Source organism: Cannabis sativa, chromosome 1 (assembly GCF_029168945.1).
Source record: "Cannabis sativa cultivar Pink pepper isolate KNU-18-1 chromosome 1, ASM2916894v1, whole genome shotgun sequence".
Taxonomy (NCBI): domain Eukaryota; kingdom Viridiplantae; phylum Streptophyta; class Magnoliopsida; order Rosales; family Cannabaceae; genus Cannabis; species Cannabis sativa.
The window spans coordinates 13,202,522-13,220,362 of NC_083601.1; the positions used below are offsets into that span (position 1 = coordinate 13,202,522).

The window sequence follows — 17,841 nt, forward strand, 5'->3', positions numbered from 1 at the left end:
TTAACAATGAATTTTTCCTTTTATATGATCTTTGTTTTGATCTTATTTAAAAGCTCTCCTAATCCAGATCCTCTTTTGGATTGGACTGAAAACTCGATTATGAGGTGAGTTTCTTTCTTGTTTTTGAATTAAATCTTTCATTCTTTTTAGATATTCATATGAGTTATGAATTTTAGAAATATCTTTTCGAAACCAAAATCTTTAATCCCCTAAATTTTCTTGGCCCGTGAGACCCCAATTTCTCTATAGGAGACGGATTTCTAAAACATAGTAACACTATTCCTCTAGTTTATATTATTTTATTTTTCATTTTTGTGCCATAGATTGTATATACATACAGTATGTGAATCTAGATAACACTAGTCCTTTAGTTTTAGATTCATTAAGATTGTTTGTAGTTGGTTTGTTTGGGAATTTATGCTGGTTTCTTTTTGAGTTAGTGAAAGGCCTATAGATTTTAGAATTTTTGCTTAAATGTTTGCACAGTGTGATGAAAATTTTGAGTTAAATTTTTTAAATTTAGTTTTGAGCCTGGGAGATCTCGGTCAATGTCGTGTTGGGTTGAAGGCTAAAATGGTGGATAGTTGATTTTATCTTGTTGTTTGTTATTGATTTTGTTCTTTTTTGGGTGAGCTGATATAATGGGATATACTGTTAATTTTGTTATAGGTTTGTTTTATATTGATTTTGTTCTATTTTGTGCCATTATTTATGGCTTTGGCGCCTTACAAGGCTTTAGCACCTATTATATGGTTGGGCCCCTAATTATTTAGGGAGTTTGTTTAAATTTTCACATTTTTCGGTATTGAATGTATAAGAAAATTTTGACAGAATAATATTTTAAAGTTAAAGTTATGTACTATACAGATTTATTAGTCGGAATAAAAGGATTATTTTGGTTAAGGTATGATTTAAAGAATATTTTAAACTGAAATAAGGTTTAGGAGGGTTTACTTTAAACGCTAATTCCTATTAGCTATATTTTAGTTTATATTTTTTAAGACTTTTCGTGTTTGAAATTTTAGTATTCAGATTCTAATATTATAATTAATTAAATAAATTGAAGAATAAGAATCTTGAGGATCTTGTAATAAAGGGAGGTGGTAATACCAATGGTCTAATGAGAATATATTGCTTCAGATATATTAGGGAAGTCAAATTATTATAGAATTTTGGTTTGTTATTAATATTATGGGAATGTACCAAAATTATTACATTATTAGTATTTTTAAATAATTTCTGGATGAGTGGTATTAGCTTTTTTTGATGGAAGAAATAGAAGTGCAAATTTGATGGATGAGTTGCGCCATTATTATGGCTTTGGTGCCTTTCAAGGTTTTCGCGTCTGATTTATGGCTGGCCCCTAATTATTTAGGGTAATTTGGTTAAAATTACAAGATATCATTAATTATTAAAATATTATAAAATTTAATAGCTAACAATTATGGTATGTAATTATGAGATTATTGCCTTATTAGTTTATTATGGATAAAATAATATTAATTTTGGCTATATAAATTATAAATATGAGTTTATTATAGATAACATAATATTATAAATAACATAATATTAATTTTGGTATATAAATTATAAATGTGGAATTTTGTAATTAATTGGAGGTAGGAACATTTATTGTGAATTGAGAATATTTTATTTTATTTTATTTTATTTTTGGAAAGATATTGAAATTAATGGGAAGTAAATGCTAATGAAGTATTGAGATTATTGCCTTATTAGTAGTATAGGAAGATACTAATATTAATGGTTTTTATAATAATTTGAATGGTTTAATAATTAGGAGGTCATCTTTTTAAATAATAAATAAGGAAGCATTATGTCATAATACCGAATTAGATTAATTAATATTAATTTAATATTAATAATTAAATGTATGATTAAGAGGTATTAGGAAAAAGGTATTTTTGAATGTGAAGAGTACAATTTTAAGTTTTAAGGAGATTAATACAATTTTGATTTAATTTAGGCTGAATAAAGATTATAGATACTATGTTTTACGCTATAAATAAAATAATATACAATTTGACTTATTAAGAATTTTGACATGTTTTAGTCTAAAAATAAGTAACACTTTTAAGAAATAAATGAAAGAATTAGTATATAATATTTTGAATATTTAAGGAATAATGGATATTAAAAGGAAAATTTTATTTATGTTTGTTTTTAAAAGGGTAAAAGTAAGGAATAGGAATCCTATGAAGGTTATGAAGTAGAATGCTATAATTTAGTTGTTACTAGCCAAAGTGTACTCCCTTTGGCTAGTTCTAGTATTTTATAGGGAGATCTAGTTGCTTAGTCTTGGTGGTTAGTTGATTCTATTCAGTTTGAATAGTTTTCTAATTAAAGTTTTATTCTGTTTTTTGATATTTTTTCAGGTGGAATTTCAGTATTTTATTGAGTTGGGAGCGTTGTTGGAAGATGTTATAGCTTTATTGTCTAAATTTCCGGGGGCAGTTTTGTCCCATGGGGCTCGCTCTAAGATTTTAGCGGCCAATGGTTGGCAAAGCATGCTCTGCGGTTAGACGATGAGCTATCCTGGTTCGAGGAGGTTCCAGCGCCGGTGGCGGACGTAGGCGTCGTAAATTCATGAGTGATTTTAATCACTTTGTCAAAAAAAAAAAATTACATTTATTTTTGGTAATAGTGCTTAAATGTATCACAACTGCCACATTTCAATTCAACCTCAATGGTAAGATCTCAGGTAATGTTATTCCCACTCAGAGCATCCTTCAAGGCGACCCTCTCTCTCCATATCTCTTTTTATTGTGTTCCGAAGGTTTCTCCTCCCTTATCCGCCCCTGCTATATTCCATCTCTTCTTTGTGGATGACAACATCCTCTTTTGCCATGCTTTTATTAGTTCTTGTAATGCTATCAAGGAGATCTTACATCTATACAAAAAAGTGATTGGACAACAAGTGAACCTCAAAAAATCCTTTCTCTACTTCTCTCCTAACATGGCTATCAAGGATAAAAACTTAATTTCCAATTACATGGGTATCCTTGTGAGAGCCTCCTTTGAAAAGTACTTGGGGCTTCCTTAGTAGTTTGGCTGATCTAAGAAGCAAGTTTTCCAATACATCAAAGATAAGATTTGGAATCATCTCAAAAACTAGAAACACAAGGTTTTTTCCAAAGGGGGCAAAGAGGTTTTGCTCAAGTTAGTCATCCAAGCCATTCCTACCTACACGATGGCTTGCTTCCGAATTCTAGTTGCCACCTATCATTCTCTGGAGTCCATCATGGCTAACTTTTGGTGGGGCTTCAATGCTAGTAATATGCCCAAGGTCCACTGGCAAAGCTGGCAAAAACTTTACAATTCCAAAAAGGATGGCAATTTAGGCTTTCGATCACTCGTCACTTTAACCAAGCAATGTTGGCAAAGCAAACTTGGCGAATTCTTAAGCATCCAAACTCGCTTGTGGCTAAAACCTTTGTAGCTAGATATCACTCTCGGGCCTCTTTCATCAACTGCTCTCTTGTCCACTCCTCCTCTTTTGTTTGGCGTAGCATTTAATGGGGAAAAGAGAAACTGCACAAAGGTCTCATCACTAAAATAAGTAATGGGCAAAACACATCCCCAATTCATGATTTTTGGATCCCCTCCTTTTGCCATGTCTACGCTATCCAACCAACTGCTAACCTTGTTGCGTCTTTCATCACAAACAACTCGGTCTGGGATACTACTCGCCTAAACTAATGTTATCCTCCTCATATTATTCAAGTCATTTTTTCCATTCCTCTTCCTCTCATGCCTACTGAAGACAACCTTTTTTGGAAATTTACAAAATCGGGGACTTACTTGGTTAAGACCAGTTATCACTTAAGTCATTCGTCCAGCTCCATGGTGGAAATCACTTTGGCACCTAAATCTCCCTTCAAAACTAAAGCACTTTGCGTATAAAGCTTCCATATCCACCCTTCCTACAAGCAAGAACCTTAAACCCTAAACCCTAAACCCTAAACCCTTCCTACAAACAAGAACCTTGCCCATAGGAAAATCACCCAATCCCCTTTGTGTATCCGTTGTGGTAGAGATGTTGAATCTGTTTCACATGCCTTGTTCTTTTGCAAGAGTGTTAAAAGGATTTGAAAAAGTACAATTTTCTATCCCTATTTATCTCATTCAAATACTTTTTGCTTCCATGAAATTATTTTTAATATTTTTTCTAACATGAGCAAAGAAGATGTGGAATTTTTTCTTTGTATAGCCTGGTTTGTTTGGAATAACATGAACAAGGAAATTAGGAATCAGACCACAGATCACGCCCATGCTATCCTCAAGCTTGTTGACAACTACTTACCTGAATTCAAAGCAGTGGCTACTGCCCAAAAAATCATCTTTTCCAGCTGCCACGCTCGCTGCCACAGTCACATGAACACCACCACCACAAGGTCTCCTAAAGCTCAATACCGATGCAACAACCTCGAAGAACCAACTCAAAGCTGGCTTAGGAGGAATCATTTGTAACAGATGGAGGAGTAGTAGTTGCAGTAGCTTTTTCTCATGAAGGAGGTGGAGATGCCACAACCCTTGAAGCAAAATCACTTCTTTGGTGTTTTGAAGAGGGGTTCCCGCTCCATCAGGTCAAAACTGATTGTAAAACAGTTTCTGATGCTATAGCTGCTAATAAAGAAGATTTCTCACTCTTGGAGATCTCATTACACAAATTAAAATGACTTTGTCTCACTTCCCTAATATCTCAATCAATCATGTGAAGCGCTCCGCTAACTCGTTTACTCATAAGCTAGCAAAGTTGGCTAGGGTTAGATGAAGTTTCAATTTGGATTGGAGTTGATCCTTGCAATCTCGTTGCTCTTCTTTTCTCATAGGCAGGCCCGACCCTAGGCATAGGCGGGCTAAGCCCGCGCCTAGGGCCTACTCATTTTAGGGGTCCAAATAAAAAAAAAAATATGTATATTTTTAAATAATTTTTAAAAATACCATTGATCTTTATAATTCGAGCCCAAATTTTTTTTTTTTGACTTTATTTCAACTCAGGTAGGCCTTACTGATAGGGCATCATTCTTCTAATTTTTTTTTTATTATTTTAATAAAAGGCTAATTAGGATTTTTACCCCCTGAACTTTGACATATACCAAATCATGCCCCTTGAATTTTTAATATCGTTAAAAATACCCCCTGAATTATTGAAATTGTTAGATTTAAGGACTTTTGTCAAATTTCATTCAATTTTACTATTTCAAAGATTGTTTATATATTAAATTATGCTCCTAAACTTTGATATCTACCAAATCATGTCCCTTGAACTTTGACATGTACTAAATTATGCCCTCTGAACTTTCATCCATGTTAGACTTTTTTACTAAAATTGGAAAAAAAATCCTTAAATCCAACAATCTCAATAGTTCAGGGAGCATTTTTAACGACCTTAAAAGTTCAGGGGCAAAAATCCTAATTAACCTTAATAAAATTATATTAAAAGGTATTTATAACTTTATATGTAATATATATATTTTTTTCTAACTTGAGAAGAGGCACATGGGAAGCACGTAACCTCTTCAACTATATTGTTTACTTTGATAAAAGTTGAACCGAATATAATTACGCATTTTATTCAAAAAAAATTAAAAATTGAACCGAATGAAAGCAAAGTACGACGTCGTATAAAGCGTATAGGTGGCCGATCCACGCTTAAGACTGTTTCATCGTCGTCCCTCTTTGTCAATGGCCCTTTTTGAAACAGACACGAATGCTAACTTGCTCCATTTCTCCTAAACCCTCCCTCAACTCCTTCCCCATCTCTCTCATTTTTCTTCTTCTTCTTCTTCCTCTTCACTTCGATTGATTCTTCTGGGCTGAATTTTGAAAATGTCGTGGCTGAGCAAAGCCGTGAGCAAAGCCGTGGAGGTTGGGAACAAGAACAACCTCACTCGCACTGTCAAAAACTACGCCGACTCCGTCGTTCATCAGGCCGGACAAGCTGTAGCTGGCGGTGCTAAAATCCTTCAAGAACGCATAGTAATTTTCTCAATTTCTCGAATTTTTCCCAGTTATGATTGCGTTTTATCTTAAAATGCGTTATTGAATTTTGGTGTCCGTTAATCTCTCCTTTTTTATTTTTTTTTTCTTGTATATTTTTTTTCACTGTTTGCATTTGGTTTCGTATGTTGAGCATAGGTGTAGCTGAAATTTTTTGGGTTTAGGAATTTTTCTTTGATATGTGAGTGTGTAATATAAATCCTTAAATGCTACTTGTAAAGTAAAAAAGTTTCATTTAAACTTAGCTCAACATGCGAATCTAAAAGCAAAAATGCAACAGTTATAGAGAAAATAAACTTATATGGCAATTTGCGTTGAAGACTAACCTAATCGGGTTCTCAGATTTTGACAGTTACTTTCAAGATAGAGAGTGAACTATTGGTGTGTGTGGCTGTATGAAACTAATCCGTTTAGCAAACAATATTGTGATATCGTACTTGTTATCAGAAAATGTATGAAATGCGCCTTCATGTGAGCACACCAAAGTGTAAGAATTTGTACTTACAGTCATAGCATTGAAGACCACCTGAAAAATGTGCTTTTTGATTCAAAAAGCTTTATTTTTTTTGAAAGTGTTGGATTTGGCAAGTTTCCTTATTAGTGAATTTTTGGGAAATTTTTGGGAATTGCCAATTCACATTAGTGGATCTATGAGTTTAGCAAGTGTAATTTATCGTTTTGCATTTAAAGAGAACAAGAGAGAAAATAATTATCGATGAATTTACTAATTTCCATACTAGTAGATCTTCAAAGAGGGGGCCTGTCACTTGTTCAAAAAAAAAAAAAAAGAGGGGCCTCTCATAGAAAAAATATATAAATGAATTAAAGAACATTGTATGTGAGCTTTGTTGTTGATATCGCTAATTTAATATTATATATCTAATAGTAAAGGGCCAGATTAGATGAGATGTGGAAGAATGTGAAATAGGAAAACCTGTTAATTTTTTGTCTAGGGAGAATCATATTTAGACAAATTTAACCCTAATTTAGAACTATTCTTGTAACTCCATCTATGTATGAGACGGTCATAAATTATCTGTTTGGAAATGAAATTAATTTCTTTACAATAAAACTGGGAACCTGCTAATCTTTAGGATCAATTTGATATTAGAGGTAACTTAGAGCTGTAGTTGTCTCGTTATCATTTTTCAATAATTTACAACTTACATATATTTATTGGGTATGTATTTGGGTGAATTTATATGTTATCTATTTATCATTATCATTATTGCTGTTTTATTTTCTATTTTTCCTTTAATGTTATGCATATTCAGAGTGCTCGAAATTTTAGAAGTGTCAAGCAGACTATAAAAAGATTGGAAGAAGCAGCTGTCTCTTGTAGGGGCAATGAAAGAACTCATTTACTTAAAAGATGGTTGGCTGTGCTTAAAGAGATTGAAAAGTTGTCTGACGGTTCTTCTGAAGATAAGCAAAGCACTCTTGAGCAAAATTCAGCTTCTGATGAATTGAAAGATAGTCCAAGAAAACCATCCATGGTGAGAAGTGTTTTTTTTTTCTCTCTCTTTGTATGAAATTAGTTGGGTTGAGATCTACACTTACATAACCTGGAAACGTCCCTAGAGCCCATATTTTTATTTGTATCTATGACTTCAAACACCTTGTTGACTTGCTTTCAACTGCAACCAGGCAGTTATTGTAATTTTATTCCATTTTGTAGAAATGATTAAGGTATATGTAATTTAGGTAAAGGACCAGAACTTATCATACATTCAGTACTTAATTTCATGATTTGTAAGCCTCTGAATTAGTTGTCAGTTGATTATCTTTTCTTCCAGTTATTGCTGAAGTTTGTCATTTTGCTGTGTTGCTTAGTGCTGACATTCTGTTCTGTGTAGGTTCTGTATTATGACTTGGATTTGGGTGGTGAACCAATGAATTTTCATGATGTCTTTCTTCAAAGCCAAGCTCTAGAAGGCATAACATTGTCTATGGTATGTTACACCCACTTTATCAATAATTAAGAGTTGGTCCTACTACTTGTAAGTTTTTGATATGATACGTGAGCTGTCTTTGGAAGCATGCTAAGCAATTCTTAGTAATGTTTTACATCAATTTCTGTGAATCAAATTATTTTATTGCTGAACTTCGATATGCAGATAGCTTTACTTAAGATGAATTCATCAATCATAGACAGTTGAAAATGTACACCAATAATACATGATAAACGACTCCTAATTAAATAACAATTGAGATAAGCATAGTGATGCATGTATTGGTGTGGTGTTTACAATGCCCTTTATTTATTAAGTAAACAAATAAATAAAAACTTGATTAGGGTTTCTTTGACATTGTTGTAAGTTTGCACAAGACTTGATTCCAAAAAATAGTACCTGTGTGCTTGGTTATTCAAGCTGGACTATATGACTTTTTTGGGAATAACTGATGATAAAACATTGCCTCTAATATTAGCGTGAGCCAGAGAAAGTTATAAATGTTGAGTTTAACCTAATGTCAACTCGCTTTTCCTTATTTGGGCTTAGATTCTGGAAGCACCAACTGAGGAAGAAGTTTCTCTTCTCCTGGAGATGTTTGGGTGAGTATGCTTTAAACCATATTAGTGTTTTGAGGCTTCAGAATGATCCGCAGAGTGCCAACATGGGTACTAATATACTTTTCTCTGAAAAAAAATGTAAAGTAGGCTCTTTAGTGTCATACACTCACAGGATTCATTATCATATTGTTTTGGGCTTCCTAATCTTGGTAGTATTTGTTCTGACTGGAAAATATACACAAATAACTTGTGATTAGGGCAGATAGGACGATGGGAACTGAAGTCTAACTAACTTGTTGCTTGCAGGCTCTGCCTTACAGGTGGGAAGGAAGTTCACAATGCGGTACTTAGCAGTATACTGGATCTGTCAAAAGCTTTATCCAGCTATGAAGATGAAGTATTGGTAAATAAATGAAGAATTTGGTTATACTCCTGAGTTTACTGAAATTAGTCAAATATATCTATGTATAAATGTGTATTTTATATAATATTATACATATATAATATATATATATATATATATATATATATTCTAATGAAACATCAAGAAAATTATTGATGGAATATGTTTAAAAGAAAAATGTCTTACCCTCTTGTGGTAGGAATTCTGCTTAGTGATATGTCTTGCTTTATATACTTAATAATGAATGCCATGTAACAGCAGACCCTTTTGGAACATCTAATATCCTTACCATGTTTAATTACACTTGAAGTGCTAGTTTTTTGGTTTCATATCCTCTCTTCTCTATTGGTACCCTTTCGGAAAACAAAATTTTGATTACATCATTTTGAAAAAGTGGCTTAGTGACCTAAGAAACTGTATAAGTTTGGGGATATTCATTTAAATATATGTATGTATATTTATATATACACTATTTGTCTTTTCTGCTAAATATGTAATTGACCTCCTTTTCTTCTAGAGTAAACCACAATAATACCATTAAGACTCTAAATGCAACTAAAGCCACATCAATATTCAATACAACATTCCCTCATTTATGGTTATACATGAATGCATGGCCTTGTTCATTCTTTTTGTGCTTACAAGTAAATTGTGTTAGTTTATTCATTTTTGTATTTTTTTCTCTAGGTAAAGCGAGAGGAACTGCTTCAATTTGCTCAAGGGGCCATTTCTGGGCTTAAAATTAATGCTGATATTGGAAGGTGAGAAAAAATAAGCTTTTATCATTAATCTGCTGTTAATACTCATTAAGCTTTGAGGTATCAAGATGAAGCCTTTCTGTACAGGTTTCCACTCAGATTTTGCGTGTTGATTATATATTGACTAGTTTCTCTAACTTTTACGAGAGCAAATGGAAAAAGAGAAAAAAAATCCAGTTTTACGCAGAATAGGAAATATGACATTAAATAATTACTTGCATCCCCTGCGATGACTTAGTTGTGCCTCACACTTCACCATTGAGAATGAGGCACAGTCTGGTAATAACAAACCAAGTTGGTCCAGTGTTTTGTTGGTCTCTGGTGACTAATGGAAGTCCCTCTCTCTCTCTCTCTCTCTCTCTCTCCTCCTGGTTTGCATTGTTGCATGTAGGACCAATTTTCAGATATGGTTATCTAGTTTTCAGAAACTAATTTTATGAACTGTATCTAGATATTTTCTGTTTACTTTTAGCTGAAAAGATTCAGAAGTTAGTTGTTCAAAATTTAATGAGAATTTTATGCTCTAACTAAATGCTCCTAGGTTGTAAATGACACAAAAGAAAAACAGGAAGACTGGAGACAAATTATGTTCTAGTTATGCTTAACGTATTTTTAATTCATCATGATTTCTGGTTACAGAATAAACACTGAAGCATCTAGGCTAAAGGGAAAGCTTGATGAGATGGCTGCTTCACAAAAGTTGTCTGAAGTTTGTGAAGGAACAATGTCAGAGATGATAGAGGTGGGCTGTTTACTTCTGATGATCCTTGTAATTGATATCACCTGGTTCTGTATCTTTTGCACGGAAGTAAAAACATCAAATGCTTGTAATATAACTGATACTTAGTACACACTCATATATATTGCTATATATTTTCACCGTACACTATGTTTTACTTAGAAAATGTGGCATGACATGCTGTGTGCTGTTGGTCCAAAATTTTATTAAAGAAACTTAATGATAACATCCACTTTAATTATTCCAAAATAGTGAACTTGCTTGCAAAGTAACTCCCTAAAACTTGCTCTATTTATCATACAAAAATAGACTTGTAAAACTTGGATTCTAATGTTTTTGTGAACGCATTTAACTCTCAGAATTTTGTGGTTAAACTTTTTGGACTGAAGTTTAACTGTTTTACTTTTGTGTCAGTAGTTTAAAGAAGCACTTGCACAAATTCGAGCTTGTTCCAAATTGGAAGCGCTTTTACTAAAGAAGAAAGTTCTCAACAATGGAGATTCTCCTGAGATTCATGCACAAAAGGTTTGTGCTTTCTGCCTTCTTGTTTCATGATGAAGGTCTTTGTGTTCTTAGATGGAAGTGCTCATATTAAGTGCTGGTTTATTTGTCTGAATGAGTGGTATTTTTAGAAATTTTAGTGTAATCATAGAAATTGTAATCTACAAACTTTTATATTAACATTATTTGAGCTGTATAAGTAGGTTGATAAGTTGAAGGTCTTGTCAGAATCTCTCACTAGCTCCTCTGTGAAATCTGAAAAGCGTATCTCAGAGCACAGGTACAAAACCAATTTTAATAGTTTTTGGAGCTTTTATTGAATATTATCAGAACTAGCATCTAAAATGTGGACGTATAAAAAAATGTTTGGTAGATCACAAAAGGCAGAGGCACTAAAAGTTCGTGTTACTAAAGCAGATGAGGCAAGTGAAAGGGAGAAGGTAAGCTGTCTTCCTAGCAAATGCATTTTTATTCGCAAGGCAATGATAAGCAGTTCTAGTTTGTACTGCAGTAGATAATGCCATAGCAATGCAAATGGAATGTGGGCACAATGAGCTATAATTGGATAGCTTGAATAATTGATTGCCAATTATATTTTGTGCTTGCATTTACGTTGACATTATTGTGTTTGGAGATTAAGTGGTGAAATTGTAATCCTATTAGGACCCTATTCTCTATGATTGCAAATGCTTAAGAAAACAAGAGCAAAAACTAACTGAAATTTTTCCTAGTAGAAATTATGAACAAATACAATTTGGAAGGTTATTTGGAGACCCCCAGCCCTCCCCAAGTAGTCTCTTAACAACACGATGTCCCAGCCAAAAGATAAACCCCTTTCCAATCTGTGCTATTTATGTACTCTACTTCCCAACCTCTTTCTCTCTTAGCTGTCTCCTTTGATGCCACATTGGCCAAGCCTATCTAATTCTATCTTTACCCTTTATTTCTTCGCCTAGCCAAAGACGAACCCTGTCCGCAAGGTTAAAGTGGTGTTAATAATTACATCAAAATTTTACCGTATGTCCTTGTAAGCTGATAGGTCTTTCCTTGTTTTTAAAATTTCTACTCTATCACTTGATCTGGTAAGCTCTTTGGCTAGACCAGCACGAGTGTCAGTTGCTGTAGGATCAGATCCTTATTTGATTAATTGTATTCTTCTATCTTCATTTTACGTGCCGTGCCATTTATTTGGGGCAAAGATCTAAGGCTTTGTTTTATTGGTATATTTTCAGGAATTAGCATCTGAGATTTCAGAGCTTGAAAGACAAAGAGATGATCTTGAGGCTCAATTGAAGAAGGTTGTTCACTCTATATCTTTGTTATTACAAATATTAGTGTTGCTATTATTTTTGTGATCTGACTTAAAATGCTTTATTTACCATCTCCCATAGCAATAAGTAAAAATGAATAAAACGTTTTGAAGAGAACCAATTTTTTTAGTTATTGATTGTTATGACAAGTCTTGCACTATTTCCTTTTCAGTCAGATCTATGTCTACCTCTTAATTTTATTGAGCATTGTACACTTATTGATTGTACATGCGAATATGAGTTGGTGTGTAGGTTAATATCTCGTTGGCAGCAGCTAATGCCCGACTTCGAAATGCTAGGGAAGAGAGAGATCAGTTTGAGGAAGCAAACGATCAGATTGTTGCACATTTGAAAACAAAGGTCTGCATTCGTGTTCTGTCTTAAGTGCTAGAGTAATTCGACATTCAATATCTGAATGTGGTTCAGAATTTGACTTTTAATATGTTAATGTGGTTTGGAAAATGATACTGTGCTGAGTACTTAGAGCTCACTTCACTGAATCTCTCAGCCTTAAAGAGAAATGTCTAAACATTGTTTGGACTTTGTACAGGAGGATGAGCTATCAAAATCTGTTGCCTCGTGTAGAATAGAAGCAGATGTTCTAAGTACATGGCTTAACTTTTTGGAAGATACCTGGGTTCTCCAACGCTCATATGCAGAAATGAAGGAGAAAGAGGTCAAGTATGTACTTGGCGTGATACCTGGGTTCTCCAACGCTCATATTATTTATTTGTTTGTCTTTGTTTCGTTCCTAGTTAGTTACTACTTCTTCTCATCAATGCATTCCATATTTGTGTTGCTTGTTTGTATTTTCAAGTGATGAATTAGAGAAACATGAGGACTATTTTGTGAACTTGGTCATCCATCTTCTCTCTGCATACAAGGTATTTGACTATCCTTTACTTTTGAATGAAAGAACTTTCAATGTTATGGATTGGTGACGTACTTGTTCTCGGGACATACCTTTCACTTTCTATGCAGAAAGAGTTGGAGCCCTCTATCAGCCGTATATCAAAATTTGTGGAGAACTTAAATAAATTGAGTGATGGGTAATGTTACTCCTGTGATGTTGGGATGGTTCTGATTTTCATCCTCTTTGACTTTGCTTTTAAGTATTCTTGATCTTCTTTGACTCTCTTATTAAGTACTTTTGGACATGTAATATAGGTCACAGACAGCATCTGCTGCTGATGAGGACTCCCAACTGTTAAACCCAAGGAAAAATCTCGAGGAGGAATATTTGGAATATGAAGCAAAGGTACATTACTTTTGAGCTTGTTTGGCATAGTTTTTACTTTTTCTTTACACATTAGAAGAAGAGAAGTAAAAGTTTGAGTTTTTTAATTAGTGTTTGGATTTTTATTTTTAAAGCACTTTTTTCATTTGAAGAGATTTTTGAAGTGTTTGGTATGTACAATATAAATACTCTTACGGGATTTAAAAAAAATAAAAAATATAATAACTCTTAAAAAATAATATGTATTTCAAATTTGCCCAGAACTAAATGTTAAATAATAATACTAATAATTGTTTTTTTCAATCATAAAAGATAAAATAAAAATACATAAATAAAATACACCCTGAGTTACCAAGCCTTAACCCAGTTTTGGTAATTGAATAAATACTATGTATGTGTGTGACATCTAAAAAAGAAACTGAAGTAGACAATAGAATATATAATATAGTAAAACCTCTATTTAAGAATACTTTATTTAAGAATAACCTTTAACTTATTATAAAAAAATAAGTCTCCATTTGGTCAGCTATAAATAAAAATAACCTCTAAATTGTAATTAGTTATACATTTTCTAGGTCCCATATTAAAAATATATATCTCTATATAAGAATAATTGTATCTTAATAAAATATGTATAGTTTATAAATTTATTTATGTAGAATTAATTGGATTTTAGCTTATTGTGCGAATTGGATTGAATTCAAAATATGAAATACACACTTAATGCGGATCAGATGCATTATGAGCAAAATAGTGCGGATTGAATTAGATGAACACCCCTAATAATACATGTATATAAATATTATATTTACTCAAAAATAATTTTATTATGATATAGTATTAAGGATTTTTTATTGTTGTTGTTGTTACATTTGATACTTTTTGGTGTTTTAGTTATTATTTTTTTCTAGTACCTCTATTTAGTTATAACTTCTAAATTAGAATATAATTTATTTGGTTCAAAATATATTAGGTTTTACTTATATATATAAATATGCATTTATTGATCTACCTATTATTTCAAATTCTAAAAATAAAAATCTAAAATTTATGTAACAAGTAAGATTCTAACAAAAAAAAAAAATCTAATAACAACTATTCGATGGTGAGAACTCACAAACTGAACTTTAGTTAGAAAATCAAATACAAAGAAGGCTTAAGAAAAATTAAGAATACTCAGCCACCAATGGAGAAAATACTGTTGTATTGAATACTAGAACTTTCATACAAATGGTGATTTTCCAACCTCCCTTACAAATATTTAAATGAGGCTTTTATTCTTGAGCTTTAATGGCTTTGAGATACAAGTGGTCCCAAAATTAAGGGGGAAAAATTCTGTTTGTACCATGAAGATCAACACGTCAAATGGGTAGTGGAGGAGGGGTGATCAGGTGTCAGTTTGTACTCCTAATAAGACAAATGGTATATCCACTACTTGTAGAAAAATGTAATATACCCTAATATTATAATATACCAATTAGGAGAAGAATGTAATTTAAATTTTTGTTTTCAAAAAGAAAGGTAAAGTAAGTATTCTAAAAGATTCATTAAAATGAGAAAATAGCTCCTTCCCGTGATCCTTTTTAGTTCCCTAGAAAAACTGGTGTCATTGCTTCTCTGAAAAGCTCTTCTAAACTTTTATTGGTCTTTTAATATTTCATCCACACATCTAAAAGTCAACTTTACACCCCAAAACTGTTCTAAAATGCCAAACAAGCCCTTTGTGTTACAACTTTGCTTCAAATGGTAATCACAAATCACAGTTCTTGTCACTTTGATTATTGTTTTATTATGCCAGCTGGACACATATTTACTGATGTAAGCATTCCAAAGTTTTTTTTCCAAAAGTACTTTTCTTTTCCCTTTGAACCATATTTCTGTAGGTTGTATCCCTTATTTTTAGTGCAGAATTAGTTGCAGTGCCCGGTCTTTTTTTTTCTTCTGAACAAGAGACAGGCCACATGTCCTTGACTGACCTCTGCCCAAGTTTAATAAAACCCTGGAAAACCTTGGTAACATGAACATGGGAATCCCAGAAACAGAAATCAGTGAAACTCTGTAAATACAACATAATGCAGAAGCTCAAAGCCTACTAGAAAGCTAGAACAAAATAGCTAGTAAAATAAGTTTCCCCACTCTCCACACAATTCTATGATGGATTATAGAGACCTTCAAAACATCTTTTAGAGGTCCTTTCATGTACCCCCTCCTATGGTTTATTGTTTAATGTAGTTCAGTTTCTTTTGGAAAAGAAACAATTTTAATTATGAGTTAATGCTTGTTTTTAAGTTTCTAGTTTTTGTATGGGATGTAACTTGCATAGATAGTAAAACCTCTATCTAAGTGAATTTTCAAAGATATTCTTTTTTTTTATGTTTTAATTATAATTATGCGGCGTAAAATTTTTATTTATAAAAATATGCTTGTCAAGTTTTGAAATTATAAAAATATATTTTATTCATCAAAAAGTAAAAACACAACTAAAAGACGATGAGACATCAAACTCATGACAACTATAAATAAATTATGAAACAATAAAAAATAACTCCATGATAATTGTAATACAATTATACATAAATTATAAAACAACCAAAAAAATAATTTATTATTTTTACTAAAGAGGTCGTTTTGTAATAAAAAAGTTCAAAGAGTAAATGAAATTTTTCCGTGTTGACATATTTTTGTAATTTTTTTCAATGTTTTTGGTCTATTATGTAAATTTTTCTTAACACTAAACTAATTATATTATAATTAAGAGATTATAACTAAATAGAGTTACTAGTAAAAAAATTAAAACACGATAAAATATCATATGAATATTTATATTGTGGAAATTCTTAATATGCCTATTACTTATACATATTAGATTATAGTTGAAAAAGAAAAAGAAATAACGTATAATAAAATTATTTTGAGTAAATAAAATATACACATATTATTATACGTGCATTACATGTAATTCAGATGTGGAATAAAATTCTTGACTCTACATAAACAAATGTGTTATACATGTATGGATATATACTGAGATATAATTATTTTTATATAGAGGTACACTTTCTTAATACAAGAATTTATAAAAAATATTACTAATTACAATTCAAAGATTATTCTTAATTATAATTAGTCAAAATTGGGACTTAAATTTTTTATAATAAATTGGGACTGTTAAATCTTTGCTGGTCCTGATGCTGCTGGAATGCCAAATTTGGCAACTTCCTAGATTTTATTATTTATGCATGTAGTCTGAACTGAAGAAAAATGATTCTATTCTCAATCACCACACATTAATCTCCATTTTTGCTTTTTTCAGATCATTACAACTTTTAGTGTTGTGGATAACATGAGGGAGCAATTTTATGCTCAACAAGATAAAATCTCCAGGTAATGACATGGAGACAAATATTGGTGAATTGTTTTCATCTCTTTTTTTTCTTTTAGCAATTCCTAAAGACAAATACATGATTTGCATATATTCTAGGAAAGACGACCCAAAGATTAAGGAGCTCTTTGATGAAATTGAGAAGTTAAGAGGGGAGTTTGAATCTATTGAGAGACCAGATCTTGAAATGGAAAATCCTACTCAGAAAGCAGAAACTTCATCTACTTCTGAAATTATCAAAGGTAGTCAGCCTCAGTCTCCAAAAACGGATGCAGGAACACATAAAACTGAGCAAGATGAGCATTGCAAATCACCTGCAGCAAAGGCAGAGCAGAGGTTAGACCCTGAGGAAGAATTAGCAAAGCTCGAGTCGGAGTTTGGAAAGGTGGATCAAGACTACACGACCGAGGAGATTGGTGGCTGGGAGTTTGATGAGCTTGAAAGGGAATTAAGGTCTGGAGATTAAGCATGGTTCTAACATGTCAACCCTTGTTCACATTTAATAAACAAAACAACATATATTTATGATAATGTTGAGACTGTATCTTACCTCTTTGAAGCCAGTGTCACAAGCTTATGTGTAACTTGTAACAATTTGGATCTTCAATTTGTTTATTCTTCTGTAAATTATCTCAAATACGAATATGTTGTAATGTAAGATATCCAAGTATTGTCTGAATGCAAATGTTGAACTTGGCCAGTTTCTTGGACCACTTGTTTCGAAACGCCTATTGGTTGATAGTGCAATTGTGGGGTGAAAATGTGGCCTCAATTGCTTCCCTTATGTTAATGGGGGATCCCCACCTGGCGCCATATAAAAGGACCCATGATTCTAACACACTAGGAAATGAGGGAAGCTTGGGGAGAATGTGGGGTTCGAGATTTCTCTATGTTTTCCATACATGGTAAGTTCAATTTTGTCTCACCTTTTGAACAGCATCATCATTATGCATGAGCTTGACCTCTTATGTTTATTAT

General features: G+C 32.4%; 1 protein-coding gene across 1 annotated transcript; it reads left to right on the forward strand.

Moving 5' to 3' along the window:
- The first annotated feature begins 5,603 nt into the window (after nucleotides 1-5,603).
- On the forward strand, nucleotides 5,604-17,563 carry LOC115705550 (protein GRIP). The gene is made up of 18 exons (XM_030632908.2): nucleotides 5,604-6,000; nucleotides 7,296-7,517; nucleotides 7,878-7,973; nucleotides 8,523-8,575; nucleotides 8,840-8,936; nucleotides 9,624-9,697; nucleotides 10,334-10,436; nucleotides 10,851-10,958; nucleotides 11,138-11,214; nucleotides 11,308-11,374; nucleotides 12,167-12,232; nucleotides 12,497-12,604; nucleotides 12,795-12,925; nucleotides 13,062-13,128; nucleotides 13,226-13,293; nucleotides 13,412-13,502; nucleotides 16,795-16,865; nucleotides 16,963-17,563. Exons 1-18 carry the CDS (start codon nucleotides 5,851-5,853, stop codon nucleotides 17,327-17,329), a joined length of 2,016 nt encoding a protein of 671 aa, XP_030488768.2. The 5' UTR covers nucleotides 5,604-5,850; the 3' UTR covers nucleotides 17,330-17,563.
- Nucleotides 17,564-17,841: the final 278 nt, after the last annotated feature.